The sequence below is a fragment of the Barbatula barbatula genome (assembly GCF_947034865.1).
Source record: "Barbatula barbatula genome assembly, chromosome: 7".
Lineage (NCBI taxonomy): Eukaryota > Metazoa > Chordata > Actinopteri > Cypriniformes > Nemacheilidae > Barbatula > Barbatula barbatula.
In genome coordinates this window covers 7763796-7779655 of record NC_136770.1, presented here as the reverse complement: position 1 = coordinate 7779655, position 15860 = coordinate 7763796, and the positions used below count along the sequence as shown (strand labels likewise).

Sequence of the window (15860 nt, the reverse complement as noted above, 5' to 3'; positions counted from 1 at the left end):
TGTGAATTTCTCACTTGTTGAAATGTTTCGCCTGCTTCACATCATTGTCGTCGCCCAGTGCAAGTTTGTGTCTATTCGCACCTTTGCAATGACTTTGTATGTAATTTACTGACGTGTTTGTTTTGTTAAAATCGCAGAACAAAAGTATTTTGTCACTGTAATATACACTCACTGGCCACTTTATTAGGTACACCTTACTAGTACCGGGTTGGACCCCCGTTTGCCTTCAGAACTGCCTTAATCCTTCGTGGCATAGATTCAGCAAGGTACTGGAAACATTCCTGGAAAACTATTTTGCTCCATATTGACATGATAGCATCACGCAGTTGCTGCAGATTTGTCGGCTGCACATCCATGATGCGAATCTCCCGTTCCAACACATCCCAAAGGTGCTCTATTGGATTGAGATCTGGTGACTGTGGAGGCCATTTGAGTAAAGTGAACTAATTGTCATGTTCAAGAAACCAGTCTGAGATGATTCGCGATTAATGACATTGCACGTAATCCTGCTGGAAGTAGCCATCAGAGGATGGGTACACTGTGGTCATAAAGGGATGGACATGGTCAGCAACAATACTCAGGTAGGCTGTGGCGTTGACACGATGCTCAATTGGTACTAATGGGCCCAAAGTGTGTCAAGAAAATATCCCCCACACCATTACACCACCACCACCAGCACCAGCCTGAACTGTTGATACAAGGCAGGATGGATCCATGCTTTCATGTTGTTGACGCCAAATTTTGACCCTACCATCCGAATGTCTCAGCAGAAATCGAGACTCATCAGACCAGGCAACGTTTTTCCAATCTTCTTTTGTCCAATTTTGGTCAGCCTGTACGAATTGTAGCCTCAGTTTCCTGTTCTTAGCTGTCAGGAGTGGCACCCGGTGTGGTCTTCTGCTGCTGTAGCCCATCCGCCTCAAGGTTCGCCGTGTTGTGCGTTCAGAGATGCTCTTCTGCATACCTCGGTTGTAACAAGTGGTTATTTCAGTTACTGTTGCCTTTCTATCAGCTCGACCCAGTCTGGCCATTCTCCTCTGACCTCTGGCATCAACAAGGCATCTGGGCCCGCAGGACTGCCGCTCACTGGATATTTTCTCTTTTTCGGACCATTCTCTGTAAACCCTAGAGATGGTTGTGCGAAAATCCCAGTAGATCAGCAGTTTCTGAAATACTCAGACCAGCCCGTCTGGCACCAACAACTATAACACGTTCAAAGTCACTTAAATCACCTTTCTTCCCCATTCTGATGCTTGGTTTAAACTGCAGCAGATCGTCTTGAACGTGCCTACATGCCTAAATGCATTGAGTTGCTGCCATGTGATTGGCTGATTAGAAATTTGCATTAACGACCAGTTGGACAGGTGTACTTAATAAAGTGGCCAGTGAGTGTAACTTTAGTCAAAAATCAGCAGAAAGTTGCGAGGGAGTTGCATATAGATGGTTTCATCAGACGTGTACATGTAGGGTGACCACCGCCCAACAGACCAAACGTGGGACAGGTAATACATTTGCGTGGGACACCACTGAAAGGTGCCGTGAAACTGGGATGTAATAACGGAATGAAACACTTTTATATATTTTTTCTTCCTTTTAGCTCGTAAAAATAATGTATTATTTAGTCCATTCCAACAACAACCTAATTAAGGCATAGATAAAATGTTATATAACAAAACCATTTTAATGGCGATTTCAATTTAATGTTAACAGTCATCATGTTGTAAACTTTGAAGATCTTCTCAAAAAGACCAAACTGAACGAATTAAAACAAAAAAATAATGAATGCATTTCATTATTTGCAAATCATTTTTATTTTGATACGCTAACCACAACCCATACATGTACATGTGCGTTTCGGGATTAAGAACGTGTTCTTAGTGTGACCGCTAAAAACCAATAGACTGATGAAAATGCGGGACATTTTCTTAATATGCTTCGTGCGGTACAACGCAAAGCGGAAGGGTTGCCACCCAACGTGCTTGACTGACCACCAGTTAACTTCCGTTTTGTGTTCAGCTAGTGTCTCATAATAAATTATATTTTTTAATTTATGTTACAAATGTAATATATATAATACAAAAATATATGATGTAATAACCTATAAATAGGAAATTCAGAAAAACTGAAAACAATTTTGAAATGGTCTCTTAATTGTTTCTGTGGCTGTATATACAAAGGCAAAACAGTAACAAGTGACAGAAAAAATACTATCGACTTTTTCTTTCTGTCTTTCTTTCTTTCACTTTCTCTTGGCTAGGAAAACCGATGCCCGTCTACGTATTATCACAGTGTGGTACTCATGTCATCTCCAGTAAGCCTCATGGTGTCATGGTGTCCACTCATGTTTCAGGCTTCTTGCTGTCCAAATTGGAGTTCCTCTCTGGGGGGCCAATCTGTGGGGCTGGGGAGTATGGTCTGGCAGATATGCAAAGCAGATATAACATTTAGCAATTAAGCAATCACCTTTGACTAATGAATTTTAATTAATCAAACTACTGTGTTGTACAAATATTGATAGTTACTTCTTGCTCACACTGCCATACCAGATCCTCTAATCCCCTTTGTTTTTCGTGGATGACATTGCAGGTCCCGACCTGCGATTCATGCTTTCTGATTTGTCCCTGTGTTTGATTGGTGGAAGGCTGTGGACTGATGGGGATTGGTGGACGGGACACATTTCCTCTTAACTCTCCGTCTATCAGGAGGATTTAACAGGGATTGTGTTCAGCCCTCTGAGCAGTTCATGCTCATCAGCATTGCGCGTGTGTGTCTGTTTCTACAGGGTTGCCAGTGTGCAGAGTGAACCAGGACAGCAAAATCTGCTAATCCAACCTCCGCTGGGTCGTAAGAGAGGACTTAGGCAGGTGAGGTCTCGCAACACTCATTTTGCATTCGATTCAAAGCCGAAAGACTGAGGCATCGCGTGTGTGTTGCAGCTACGGCGCCCCCTGCTGTCTATACAGAGGGTGCAAGATGAGTCTCGTGGGCGTCATGGAGCCAGACTCTCAACAACCAGGAGGAGCATTCAACCCAAAAACAAACCAATAGACAGGGGTGTGTGCTGATTTCACAATACATTGAACATACTTGACATGTTATTATGAAGCTAATGTAAATCTATTTTTATTTTTGAAGCGTCAGCACATGGTGACCAAAAGAGGTTTGTCACTTTCACAGAGACCCAGCAGGAAGCGGCTGGTAGATCACCCTCTGCCACACCCAGCCCTAGTAGTGGCCTGCCAGGTGGCACAGAGGTCGGAAGGCGGAGCCATGATGCAGGAGGGCAGTCTCCCTTCGGCCGATCAGACTCCTCATCACCCGGCATCAAAACTGCCCAGCACAGCCCAGTGTGGCCACAGGTATATTTGGAAGTATTAATACGATGGTATATACTGTAACCAAAAGTACAGTGGTAATATCAGAGACTATTTGATCTGTCGGCCTGTGGTCTAGTGGACATGGTGTGCACTGCTGCGATTTGAGCGAACCCGAGTGAATTAACAGAGAGTTATGGGTTATAACCATTTTACTTGGTTATAATTGATGCATGTATAAGCATTCATTTTAATGTAAATATTTTCATATTAACGTCCTTTTCAAAAGAGAAGTTAATTCAATAAAGTGTACTAGTTTTTATGTACTTTTGATGAAGATGTAGTATTCGAAGTGTACTTGACTTGTACTGTAGTTATGTTTACTCTTTTGATTGAGTAGCATATTCAAATTTAAGAGTAAACTATACTAAAAAAGTACAGCCTGAAAGTGCAAGTACTGAGAGTAGATTAAAATTGTGCTACAATCTAGTAAACAGTATCACAAACAGTATCATCACAAACAAGAACATACAGTAGCAGTTTTCTTCAACGTTTACTACTGTTAGAAGTACACTTTTACCTGTACATTGAATAGTACGCAGTACATTAGTATAGTGTATATTTTGAAGTGGTACACAAGCTGTGCCCCAAATGACATACTATGCACTTAAACTATGCACTCTTCCATGTAGTGTATGGATTTTAGAAGGGTAGTATCGTCTCAAATGGAATACTAAACGGTTTTATACTAACCAGAAGTATACCAGTTTCCCAGACTGGTGCAAATTACGTCAATCGCACGGCACAATGCGTGCGAATTAAAATAAACTTGTATGTTGTACATTTAGTGTAGTTTTCATGTGTTTTGCCCAGCATTACTTAAGTCCTCATCAGATTGAAGCATTATCACTCTGCAGGAGAGTTTTGCTCGAGTCCACAGTTCCACACTACATATTTTCAGTTGAGAAAGTGCATCATCCAGGTACTTAAAGTGCACTTCTTTTTTAAGAATTTTCAATGTGAACGCACTAAACACACTATTTATACTACAAATGGCGTAGAATAGTGCATACGTGCGCGATCTGGGATGCACCCTACAGTATACTCAGTACTTAGTATATAGAAATAGTACACAGTAAACTACTAGTACATTGATTAGTATACATACTACATTAAGGTATACTTAATAATAGTTTTTGCTCTTTTTTTCTTTTCTTTTGTTTTTAGTTCCACATTCATACTTCTAAGTGTTAACAGCAAATGTTGTGTTAAAAGTAAACTTATTCTAAATGAACTTGAAGAATACCTTTATTTTGAATAGCTGTATTTTCATAGTGAAGAGAATGAAATAGTTTTTTTAGCTTTGTATTCTCAGCCACTTCTGAACCATGTGCTCTGTTTTCACTTTAGGTCTCTCAATACGAAAGGAAAGATCAGGGGAGTGTACGAAGCAGTTTGTCTCCCACCCCTTCGGCCACCTCGGGCTCAACCTCCAGAGCCTGTTCTCCTCTTCCTCCTCCCCTCCCTATATTAAGCGCCCCATCCCGACTGGCTCCAACCCAGATCAGAGAAAGTCCAGAGGACGAGGAGACTTCTGGGCTTCTGCAGAACACAGAGAGCACTTCTAGTGTAGAAGAAGAGCATGGCATGGAGAACCCCATCCTGACCTCGCTGCTTTCAACCCACGCTCTCTCCCTGCTTCCACTTTCACCTGTCGATCTTGATTTAGATGAGTCTCATGTCTGAGAATGCTGAGGTTGAGGATTAAATAGAGCAACACTGTACTCATTTGACAGGAAGTAGAAAAACCTGTGATTCTGTGCTGTTCTTATTTAATGTAAGTCATACACAGCTGGTATATACTATAGTATTTATAATATGAAATAAGTATTTATGAAGCACTGTGCATCGTTTATGAGAGGATGAAAGCAAAATATCTTTGTGCCGCATTATTCTGTATTTTCCAAGCTGTCAAATCAAATGTTAACGTTATGAAGAGATTAGCAAAGTATCGTGTCAAAGTTATATATTCACTACAGAAACAGAATGTTGTATAGAAGTATTCTAAATATTTGTCACCAAAGTATTTATTAAGAGGAATATATATATAAATATAAATATATATATAAATGAGATATTTCAAGTAACTATTATAAACTTTTTATTTTCTAAAAATACAATGCTTGTGTAATATTGATGCCAAATTTGTTGCCAAATATTAGTTGGTAAAGACCAATTTACAGACCTCGAAATCTATGGATTAATTTAAACAGAATTAGAGAATTGTATGTTTGTTGTATTTATGATCCACATTATCAAACTAAAGCAAGGTCGTATTTTAGGCCCAATTAACACACATCACAAAAACAGGCAGAGGACAACATTTAGTACTCAAAGAATTTTGTTGTTAGTCGTTTTTTTTGTTCGTCTCAGTTTTGACTCATCTAATACAGTAAAATACAATTAAACGATACCTCAGAGAATGTTACTCTTTGCCACGTGTTAAGGTTGAAAAGGTTTGGCAGGGTCTGTTAAAAATAGAGGGATTCTGCGAGTATGTGCTTTTTGTGTGCTTGGTGGTATGTTGATGTTTGTGACGTGCTGCTATAATATTGGATTTGTGCAATAATAAACTATTATGAAAGAAGAGGTCTTGTTGGTCTATCATTAGGGGTTTTATCAAATATGAACACATCATTCAATATTTTGTTTTGGCAATAAATACATTCTCTTATTTATATTTCAAGTTTTGAGTCAAAACGTCACATCCTTTGAAATTGGAAATATTATAAATTACAAAATTAAAGTGAACAGCATGTCAAATTTGTATAACAGTTTCTTTAAACAATATGCTTGTTAAAAAATTTAACAAATTTGATTTGGTGAAGTTTTGGGTGTCGAGATACCCAAATAAAAGTGTGGGATTGAAAAGTGGGTCAATCTGGCCTGGCAAACTATGCTGCCGATGTTGTGAGCGTATCCTGATATTTTCTTCTTGACGAAAATGTACAATGTTTTAATTACAATTATAATGATAGTAGTACAAATAAAAACACGATGTGCTACACTGTTTCTTACATACAGTAGCTGTAGATGCGATTCATCTTGTAGGTCCAAAATGGAACGTGCTGTGGTGTACAAGAGCCAGGATTCAGAACCACTGTCATAATACCTTCACAAAATGATTGTTTGGCCCAAAAGAACTAGACACATGATGACAAATACGAACTCCAATAGTTTAATAGTACAAAAGATGCCATTCTTCATTCGTTCATGTCAGTAACTGTTTCATTTACTAGACAAAAATGTTTCGAGGAGCTTAAAGAGTTTTTCTTCTCTAGCAGCAGCTTCTTTTTCTCTCCTCTCCTCTCTTTCTCGATACTCCCTTTCCTGTCTCTCTTCTCTAGCCAGCATTTCTTTCTCCCAGCGCTCCTCTCTCTCAAACATCTCTCTCTCCCTTCTGTGCTCCCTCTCCAGTGCTTGTCTCTCTCGCTCTGCTTCTCTTTCCGCAGCACATCGGTCTCTTTCCGCCTCTCTCTCTGCGGCGCGAAGGTCTCTCTCGTCCTCTCTCCCCGCCGCTCGCCTTTCCCGTTCCTCGTGCAGCCTCTCCATCTCACAGAGGGCCATCTCCCAATCATTTGCTTTCCTCTGCTTGGTGGGCGGAGCATCTTGGGCAGACAGGGACATGTGGACAGGTGTAGCGAAGGAATTGAGGGTGATCTCGCTACTGAGGGCATTGTCCATGATTGCGTACCACTTCCAGGTTGTTATTCTTGTGTCTCTCCCATCCACGTTGAGACTTTTGAGGTCCTGCAAAAATGATCAAGGGCAAATCAATGATGTCCTTTACTGAAATCATATCCGACTGAAAGGGTTAGTTCAACCAGATATTTTTATAACTCAAAAGAATATATTTTGAAGGACATTGGTTACCAAACATTGAACATACGTATACACACAAAACCAATGAGACATTTCTAAAAATATCTTCTTATGTGTTCAACAGAAGAAAGAAAGAGTCATATCGAGCTTTTGGACTACACTTGTAATGATTTGTGCAAACACGTGACTTGTAAAAAATCTGAATGCATGACATCACCTTGTACTTCTGCTTCAGATTCTCCCACTTTTTTCTAACCCATGCAGGTGTCACTTTCCCTTCCAGCTCTTTCTCTTTCACATAAAGCCTGGGGATAAAAAGAACAACAACGTGTCCAAGATAAGAAGAGATGAAGGCATACTTACACTTAGTAAATAACTGTTTACTCACTCAAAAGCTTTGATGGCTGCATTTCTCCTTCCTGTAAACAGACTGCTGTTGCTGATTCTCCATAAAATCAAATCTGCCGTGTTTGCATCACTCCCTAACAGCACAAACACGGTCGTTAAACTTTTTGCAGCTTACTGCCACTTTAAAGTGGATTGAATCACATACATTCACACATTTGAGTTGTACTACATCAGCTGGCTGTTTGCTTCAGCATCTCTGTTATTGTAAATAATTATGTAAACAATCACATTGTCATGAGAACGACATGCAACTTACATTTAAAGAGTCCTTCGTCCGACCCCATGCTAGTTTTATGTTTTGTTTTGCATTATATTTTCTTCTGTGCTGGGCACTCTGTGGAGGCGAATGGGCTAAGACGCATTGCTGCCCCCTATAGGGATGAAGTGGACGTACAACAGGTTATCTAACTAAACTAAAATAAATCATGATAATTTCATGAATTTCTACATTTTAGCTTTAATGTTCTTTATATGTTTATAAAGGCCTATTTGCGTTACAACGCACGTGCGCATTTTGTGCCTGACTGAACGGAAATGACGTCGACACCAGGAACAGCTATCATCAGCGCTTAAAGAAACTGTGTAGTCACCGTGTGTGACCGGTCTGCTGCTCAAAAAACGAACATCATTTGATCATATCTTGCCATTTTAAATAACCACACAGGTCTTCATAGTGTGCACGCATCTAGAACCGGCATCATGGTATGAAGTTTTAACAAACTTAGTGTGTTGTTGGGTGTTATGGCGTATATTAGCACGTTAGCTTATTTGCCATCTCATGTTTCGAAATGTTATTTATCCTACATGCAGCTTATATAGCTTTTTATTGAGTAACGTTTGCGATTCAATATCTCTGTGATGTACTTTCAGAAAGCTTAGTTTTGTGGAGTGAGTACAGTTGTGCTTTATTAGTTTAATAGATCGAAATTTAAAGCGAAAGTAACAGTGTTGCTGTAGCCTGTCTGAGTCAATCGTGCAGTCATGCTGAGACCGTACATCATAATCAACACAAATAAATGGAGAACTTCGTGTATATAAGACTGTTTAAAGCATGTTTGTTTAAATGCATAACGAGTTGGGTCTGTTGTCTTGTTTGGTCTCATTGTTTGTTTGTTTTGCCTGCAGTCTATTATGTCATATAACGGAGGTGCCGTCATGGCCATGCGTGGAAAGAACTGTGTGGCGATAGCATCAGACCGGAGGTTTGGTATCCAAGCACAACTGGTGACCACTGACTTTCAGAAAATGTTCCCCATGGGAGACAGACTCTTCATTGGGCTGGCAGGTTTGGCCACGGACGTACAGACAGTGTATGTATACATCGACAAATGCGTCATATATCATGAGACTGAACACACGAATTGTTTGTTAGCTAGGTGCGGTGACATTGAAGAGGTTTGTTTCATTTCTTCACTGACCCCTTTGCCTTTTATGTTCGTTAGATCTCAAAGACTGAAATTCCGCTTGAACTTGTATGAATTGAAGGAAGGCCGACAGATCAAGCCAAAGACCTTCATGAGCATGGTGTCCAACCTTCTGTACGAGAAGAGGTAAAAACTGCACGTCCCTGTAGTTACTGCTAATAGGAATTTGTATCGGAGGAAAACTAATGTAAACTGGTGTAACAAAACATCTACGTTAAAAACATTTTTTTGTGTTTCTGCCACCTCTTTTTGTTTATGTAATGGATGTTCAGTGCACTATTAACTTCTGAGATGTCACCGTCTTAGGTTTGGGCCTTACTACATTGAGCCTGTGATTGCTGGTCTGGACCCAAAGACCTTTGAACCCTTCATATGCTCTCTGGACCTTATCGGATGCCCTATGGTAACAGAAGACTTTGTTGTCAGCGGTACCTGCTCAGAGCAGATGTATGGCATGTGCGAGTCGCTATGGGAACCTGACATGGTGAGTAAAAAAACAACACTGAGAGCCATTGGGGACATTTTTATCATCTTTACTTGGATGGATTTTTTGTTGTGTTCCGTAGGAACCAGAGGATTTGTTTGAGACCATCTCGCAGGCCATGATGAACGCTGTCGACCGAGATGCAGTGTCTGGAATGGGCGTTGTCGTTCATGTCATGTTAGTATTATCACGTTTCCTGTTACTAGCTTATGAACTAAATTCGTATAAGCCATGAACTAAATTCAAATAATTGTTTTAGTAAAAAAGTTTTGTTATTCTTCAGTTAACCAAATATACAACAACTAGGTATTTTTTAAAAGGTAACTCCACCCAAAAATGAAAACTACTCGCCATCTAGATTTATACATGTTATATATTACTTATACAGGTAAGTAATTCATGACAAAATTATCATTTTTGGATTGAGTATCCCTTTAAGCAAAATAAAACATCACATGTAGTCTTGTTTGGTTGTCACACATCTGTATTCACCTTGGTCTTTCTCACTTCAAAATTGTAAGATTGAGAATTATAAATTGTATAGTTTTCCATATTAGTTATTGTTTGTAACTGGCGGTTATGTAAGGTGCCAATTCGTTTATTGTCCAAACTGAGCAGGTATTCAGTTTTGCATTTTGAGAGAGCTGATTGGAATATGTGTGTATTTTACAGTGAGAAGGATAAGATCACCACACGCACCCTGAAGGCCAGAATGGATTAGAAAAAAACTACTTCTGCACTCTTCCTCTTCTACGAATCTTTTTGTACTGAAATAGAATATGCTTCATCCCATTTGTCACAAATACGATTAAATTGTTCAATAAACAATTGAGTCAGTTTACGAATTATTTGGTTAAAGATTTTCATGGTGTAATGTCATGGGATTTTGAAGTCTTGCATCATGCCATCATTCGTGTCACATTATCAGAAAGAAATTAGCTTTTGGGCACAGCCAAACGTTGTGTGACAAGCAAGAATAGGGTAGAACTTGTATTAGTGTAAAAGTGGCTCACATAGGGTCTCTATGACAAGGGCATAGTTCTTCCAGAAAAAGGAGAGGTTATCCAGACAGATCCCTTTTAGGCACTTTGAACGTTTTCTGAAAATATTTCACAAAGCCAAACTAGCCAATGTTAAAAGTTTAAAGGCGGGGTGTCCCATTTCTTTTAGCCGTTGTTGATCAAATCACCAATACAAACACGCGCCTACCCCCATCTTTCACGTTCGTCAGCGCTCGACTAACGTCCGTCCTGTGCACCTTACTGTTGATTTGCTACAAGTTTGTTTTGGTACTTGACCCGATTTTGTCTAAACAAGCCTGATTCAGAAATCTGACACCCCACTTTTAAACATTCTTTTATTTTCTAAACAAACAAAAGGTTAAACTGTTGATAGAAAAACATAGTTTACAAAACTAGCCTATATTTAATTGTACAGGCACATTAGTAGTCAACATTCCAACCATTCCAGGCAAAAAACATTAATTTTAATACATTTCTTGTAGTTGTGGGTTTCAATTTTCTAAGTGTGGTAGCAAACCTTTCGCAGCAAGATTACACTTTACCCCCAAAAATGGGCATGTAAAGATTTGGATAATGCAGATTATTTAATTTGCTAAGAAAATCTGCTCCCGTGCAAAACAAATCTCTTTATCAAAGCCAGCGATTTAGAGAATAATGTTTCTTTATTGATTAAATTAGACTGACAATCTTACCCACTGACCCACTTTTACCTAAGGTCACCTAAAATATAGCTAGCTGATTCATGTGATGTCACAAATAACATGATGCACCTAAAGGGCCAGTTCACCCAAAAAACTAATCTTTAGTCATTTCCTCACCCTCATATCATTCCAAACCTGTATAACTTTCTTCTGCAGAACACAAAAGAAAATATTTTGAATAACGTTAATGCCCCAGCAACATGGAGCCCTATTCACTTGTATATGGTCACACACCACATTTCTCAAAAAGCTTTGACTCCCACAGAAGAGTCATACACAGGATTTGAATGACATGAGTTGAATAAATGACAAATTTTCATTTTTGGCAAAACTATCCCTTTAAATAAAAAAACAAAACACTAAATGGCCAGGTGTAATAACCATTTTGGAATGTTACAGTCTATGCGCTACTCGAAAGCCATGGTGCATACTTTGCTGTTGTAACGTAAAAGGAGCAGACGCTCAAACTGTTCATCTGTGAGTGGACTTCTTTTACGGGTTAAAATATTCCCCCCACTGCTGAATAACCGTTCTACCGGGACACTCGAGGGCAACGTTGTATTAAACTTGATAAACAGTTTTTTCACGCTTGGAAATTCATTCAGGCACTGCAGTTCTTTGTTCGTCCCCTCAAGGTAAATCCGTACCTCTTCGGCAGCTCCCCTTTTTCCATCTCTGTTCCCAGAACTTCCAGGTCCATATGAAAAGAATTCATCCTCGTGAACAGAGACTCCATTTGTGTCGGCTTCTTCATTCCCTTGGTCTAACTGTGACACCTCGTTGACTAACCGTTCACGCAGAGATTCTCTTTCACCTTCTGGTAACCACCACAGTCTAAACTGTGGCATGGTGGTTGTGGCTAACTTGGCGTCAGTACTGTTAAACACCTGCTTGAAGCGAGAGTCAATTGCCTCAACGGTGCCGTCGATGACCTCAGAGAAAAACTGTGTGTTTGCCGCCTTCTCATGGAGCTTCCTTTTCAGGGTCAGCAATGTCGGTATCACAATGCCAAGGAAACACTTTTGTTCTCCCTGCAAGAGATCGAGTGCAAAAGCCACTGGTTTGAAGACATCTGCATACTCTTTGAGATATGCCGTTTCCTCAGGAACAAAATTTGGGACGTCCAAGATGTCAATCAGTTGTGCGAGCTGTTCATCAGTTAGCGACATGATCTTCTGGACAAAGTTATATTCTGAGCCCCATTGGGTCAGGCAAGTGTCTGTGAATTTTATGTTTGCAAGGGTTTCCACCATGTCAGCCACCAGTTGCGAGCTGTGAGCTTTCTGCCATATCAACGCACACTTTGCGGTTGAACTAACGTGCACTCTCTGTATCTGTTCTTTTGAGATGGCGTCCGCTAGATCCTTTGAGGCGATCAGGTTGAGCGTTTGAGCAGCACACTGTTGGTGGGGTGGTAGGAAATAACTCAGAAAGAAGTCTCCACCCACGTCCCCCTCACTAAGCATTTTGCCCAAATCCTCAAACTGAATTTCTTCTACTTCACGCTCATCCTCAGGCAAGAACTCTCTGAAGGCTTTGATGAAATTGCTTCCGTTATCGGTCACAGTAGAGCAGATTTTGCTTTCGATGTTATGTGAAGAATGGATTTCTTGGATTTTTGCTATGACCGTTTCACAAGTGTGTCCGCCATACATACGCGTACAGGCTAGAGCGACAGATTTTCTTTCGAAATTGTCTTCGAGCCAGTGACAAGTAACTCCGAAATAACTTCTGTCTTGAACTGACCAAATATCAGCAGTTGTGCACAGTGACTGCACTCTGTCGAGTTTTGCTCGCAGCTCCTCCTTCATTTTATCAAATGTTGCATCGAGCCTGGAAACAAACGTCTTGCGATTCATGACCGTTCTGCCTCTGCTTAACACTTCAATCAAACGCTGGAACCCGGGTTGCTCTAGAATTGAAATGGGTTGAACGTCCTCCACGATGAAGTTGAAGATCAGGGCATTCAGTTTGGACTGGGATGTGTACAGAGTGTGATCCATTTTAGGTTGTTTTGTGTCGGATGGTCCAAATTCAGGAACCTGATGTCCTGAATTGCTTGGTTCATCTTTGCTTAGTTTCTTTTTAAACTGCAAAGAATGTTTTCTCTGGAAGAAATAAGCAAAGACAACACAATAAAAACTTACAGAATGCCATAAAATGAGAAATCATACATTTTATGTGTAGGCCTGCTATTTTGTCAGTCACTTAGCACTTTATAAGATTTCGCTATAATTCAATGACTGCATGAATGACAATTTAAGCTTTTTTTCAGAGAATTACCTTCCAGGTCTGTGATGTAAAATCTATTTTTGTCTTTCGAAATATATCTCATCTCTTGTATTTACCTATCACCTGCGATAATCATACATTTATGTACATACATACATTTAATTGTATTTGTGATAAGTAATGGTTAAAAAAACATACATTTACATGTATTTGTGACAAGTAATGGTTAAAAAAACATACATTTACTTGTATTTGTGATAAGTAATGTTTAAAAAAATACATTTACTTGTATTTGTGATAAGTAATGGTTAAATAAACAACATTTACTTGTATTTGTGAAAAAAAACACACATTTACTTATATTTGTGATGAGTAATGTTTAAAAAAAAAAACATTTACTTGTATTTGTGATAAGTTATGGTTAAAAAAACATAAATTTACTTGTATTTGTGATAAGTAATGTTTAAAAAAAAAACATTTACTTGTATTTGTGATAAGTAATGGTTAAAAAAACAACATTTACTTGTATTTGTGATAAGTAATGGTTAAAAAAAACATTCATTTACTTGTATTTGTAAAAGTATAATTGCTGTAAAGCCACTTTCAATGTAAACTTTTATCATCTCTATAGTCGCCTAAACACTAAATGTCTACACAAACGAATGAAACTTTCTCCGAGCCAACATGCACCTCGATCCGCGTGGTGCCGTGGAAGCTGCCGTTTAAACACGCACGCGTGCTTGTGTATTTTTTGTAACGTTTATATTTTGATATATGGACACGTTGGACATTAATTACATTCGATATGAAATTATTGTAGCAAGATTTTTAATTGTATGCTAATATAAAGTACAAACATGTACCTCCAAGTGCTTCTTTAGATTTGATGTGGTGTCCTTTGCAGTGGATAACAGTTTAATTGTTGGGAGACAGAGGTTACACTGAACAGTGATGTTTCTACCCCTCGACTCTCTGAAAGTGAAATTATTTTTGTGCAGCCAGTGGTCAAATGATGTACGAGACTTCTCCATCCTCATCGAAGAGCTGCCGTACACGGCTCTTTTCAAATTTACGGGCACAACCGGCAAATGACGTTGCTGGATTAACGTGGAAGAGCGCGATTCCAAAAAAGAAAACCTACTGTCCCGTAATTGCAAAATCTTGTTTTTGTAATCCGATTACGTAATCCCGATATCATGCAAATCGTTACTACTCAACAATCGTGCATTCCCTTTGACGCAAACTGCACGAACACGCTTCCGGTGGTCTTGTTCTTTGCGCGGATGGAGTTTGCGTGCGCCATCTGTTGAACTGGCGCTGAAGTCACTAAGAAAAGTCATCACACTCTGTGGTCATATGCGCAAATCCTTCGGGAATCTTTTCCGTCGTTTTATAGCAATATATCCCATATCAGGGGTTCTCAAAGTTTACATTCAAAGGTACGAATCTGAAATCTTGTTAACGTCAAAGGTCCGGTACAATTTGTTATTGCAAACTTTTAAGAAACATTTAAAACAACTTTTAAAAAATCTATGTGAAGAGTTTATTTGGAAAAACAGATAACTCGGTTTAATTCTTTTTAAATTATGGTTTTAGCTGTATTTTATATTATACTTAATCAAAAGAACCGAGTTGCAGTTTCATTGATATTAATTTGAATGCACAATGAAAACATTGTTGTTGAACATCTCGTTTGCAAATCAACTCTTCGTGTGCTAATTTGCATATTCGTGACGTCATCCAGTCGTACCTGGGTTTACCGTCTGAACTGATGCAAATGCAAAAAGCCGCTCTCATTTACATATTTCCAGTTTATGAAATAATACCTCCATGTCACTTTTAGTGAATCATGCGCACAAATGTCCGTCTAGGCCGAAAATATTTACAAACTACATCAGTCTGAAACAGTGACGGAGTTTCGGGAACGCCGTTTTGTTCGGTCGGTTGAATGTGCTTCTATTTTCTGCCGGTCGCTGCACAGTAAGACCAAGAGAAAGACGAGCCGCGTCAGCAAAGCCACGCGATCGCTGGGCTGTACCGGCAACATAATGTACGCGCTTTACCTGGTGAAGTCGGTAAACACTACTATAGACGCCCGGCGCGTAAAACGCTCTATGCCGACTGCAAACAATTCAAAAGAGGCGCGTCTAACAGCAAGAACGCTTTTTACGTGATCGGTCCCCTTCACTGGTTTGCGTTCCTCACAAAAGCAGTTTATTCAATATCGGAAAGACTCTCTGCTCCTTGGAAATCCATTTGAAATTTGGCCTCCTCTGCGTACTTCTGCTCACATGGGAGACTTGCCTTACCTCTGCTCTGGTTAATACAGTCTTTGGCAAGGGAATGGGTGTGGCAACACAGAGCGATTTAATTGGTGGGTTATTCTGTCGTCA

The 15860-nt window shown here is 39.5% G+C and overlaps 4 protein-coding genes across 5 annotated transcripts in view; 2 read left to right on the top strand and 2 right to left on the bottom strand.

Moving 5' to 3' along the window:
- Window positions 1–5831, top strand: part of unc80 (unc-80 homolog (C. elegans)) — a gene marked incomplete at its 5' end in the record, with an annotated part of 44576 nt that extends 38745 nt beyond the window's left edge. Inside the window, 4 exon segments of the mRNA XM_079460128.1 lie at window positions 2783–2864; window positions 2937–3054; window positions 3136–3359; window positions 4725–5831. Of these exon segments, the coding sequence (XP_079316254.1) occupies window positions 2783–2864; window positions 2937–3054; window positions 3136–3359; window positions 4725–5060 (760 nt within the window). The 3' untranslated portion in view covers window positions 5061–5831.
- A 142-nt stretch (window positions 5832–5973) lies between these two features.
- Window positions 5974–8149, bottom strand: LOC306896474 (uncharacterized protein). Its single transcript, XM_079460519.1, has 4 exons — window positions 7861–8149; window positions 7585–7678; window positions 7414–7501; window positions 5974–7124 (listed from the first exon to the last, which is right to left on the bottom strand). The coding sequence occupies exons 1-4, from the start codon at window positions 7886–7888 to the stop codon at window positions 6603–6605; spliced, it is 732 nt and encodes a 243-aa protein (XP_079316645.1). The 5' UTR covers window positions 7889–8149; the 3' UTR covers window positions 5974–6602.
- Window positions 7943–10352, top strand: psmb3 (proteasome 20S subunit beta 3). The gene is made up of 6 exons (XM_079460520.1): window positions 7943–8306; window positions 8730–8914; window positions 9047–9154; window positions 9335–9512; window positions 9595–9689; window positions 10185–10352. Exons 1-6 carry the CDS (start codon window positions 8304–8306, stop codon window positions 10231–10233), a joined length of 618 nt encoding a protein of 205 aa, XP_079316646.1. The 5' UTR covers window positions 7943–8303; the 3' UTR covers window positions 10234–10352.
- Window positions 10339–15785, bottom strand: zbedx (zinc finger BED-type containing X). 2 transcript variants are annotated; one of them, XM_079460517.1, is made up of 2 exons: window positions 14331–15785; window positions 10339–13343 (listed from the first exon to the last, which is right to left on the bottom strand). In XM_079460517.1, the coding sequence occupies exons 1-2, from the start codon at window positions 14502–14504 to the stop codon at window positions 11643–11645; spliced, it is 1875 nt and encodes a 624-aa protein (XP_079316643.1). In that variant the 5' UTR covers window positions 14505–15785; the 3' UTR covers window positions 10339–11642. The 2 variants fall into 2 exon arrangements, with proteins under 2 accessions (XP_079316643.1, XP_079316644.1); XM_079460518.1 differs by having other exon boundaries at window positions 10647–13343; window positions 15531–15764.
- Window positions 15786–15860: the final 75 nt, after the last annotated feature.

Excerpts from the sequence above, each read along its gene's own strand:
- zbedx (XM_079460517.1), bottom strand. The coding sequence starts at position 14,504 with ATGAGGATGGAGAAGTCTCGTACATCATTTGACCACTGGCTGCACAAA. Across the intron at positions 13,344-14,330 it reads ATCTAAAGAAGCACTTGGAG|AGAAAACATTCTTTGCAGTT; the intron begins GTACATGTTTGT and ends TATTTCTTCCAG.
- LOC306896474 (XM_079460519.1), bottom strand. The coding sequence starts at position 7,888 with ATGGGGTCGGACGAAGGACTCTTTAAAT. Across the intron at positions 7,679-7,860 it reads GGACGAAGGACTCTTTAAAT|GGAGTGATGCAAACACGGCA; the intron begins GTAAGTTGCATG and ends TTGTGCTGTTAG. Across the intron at positions 7,125-7,413 it reads ATCTGAAGCAGAAGTACAAG|GACCTCAAAAGTCTCAACGT; the intron begins GTGATGTCATGC and ends TCATTTTTGCAG.
- psmb3 (XM_079460520.1), top strand. Across the intron at positions 8,915-9,046 it reads GCCACGGACGTACAGACAGT|ATCTCAAAGACTGAAATTCC; the intron begins GTATGTATACAT and ends TATGTTCGTTAG. Across the intron at positions 9,155-9,334 it reads AACCTTCTGTACGAGAAGAG|GTTTGGGCCTTACTACATTG; the intron begins GTAAAAACTGCA and ends TCACCGTCTTAG.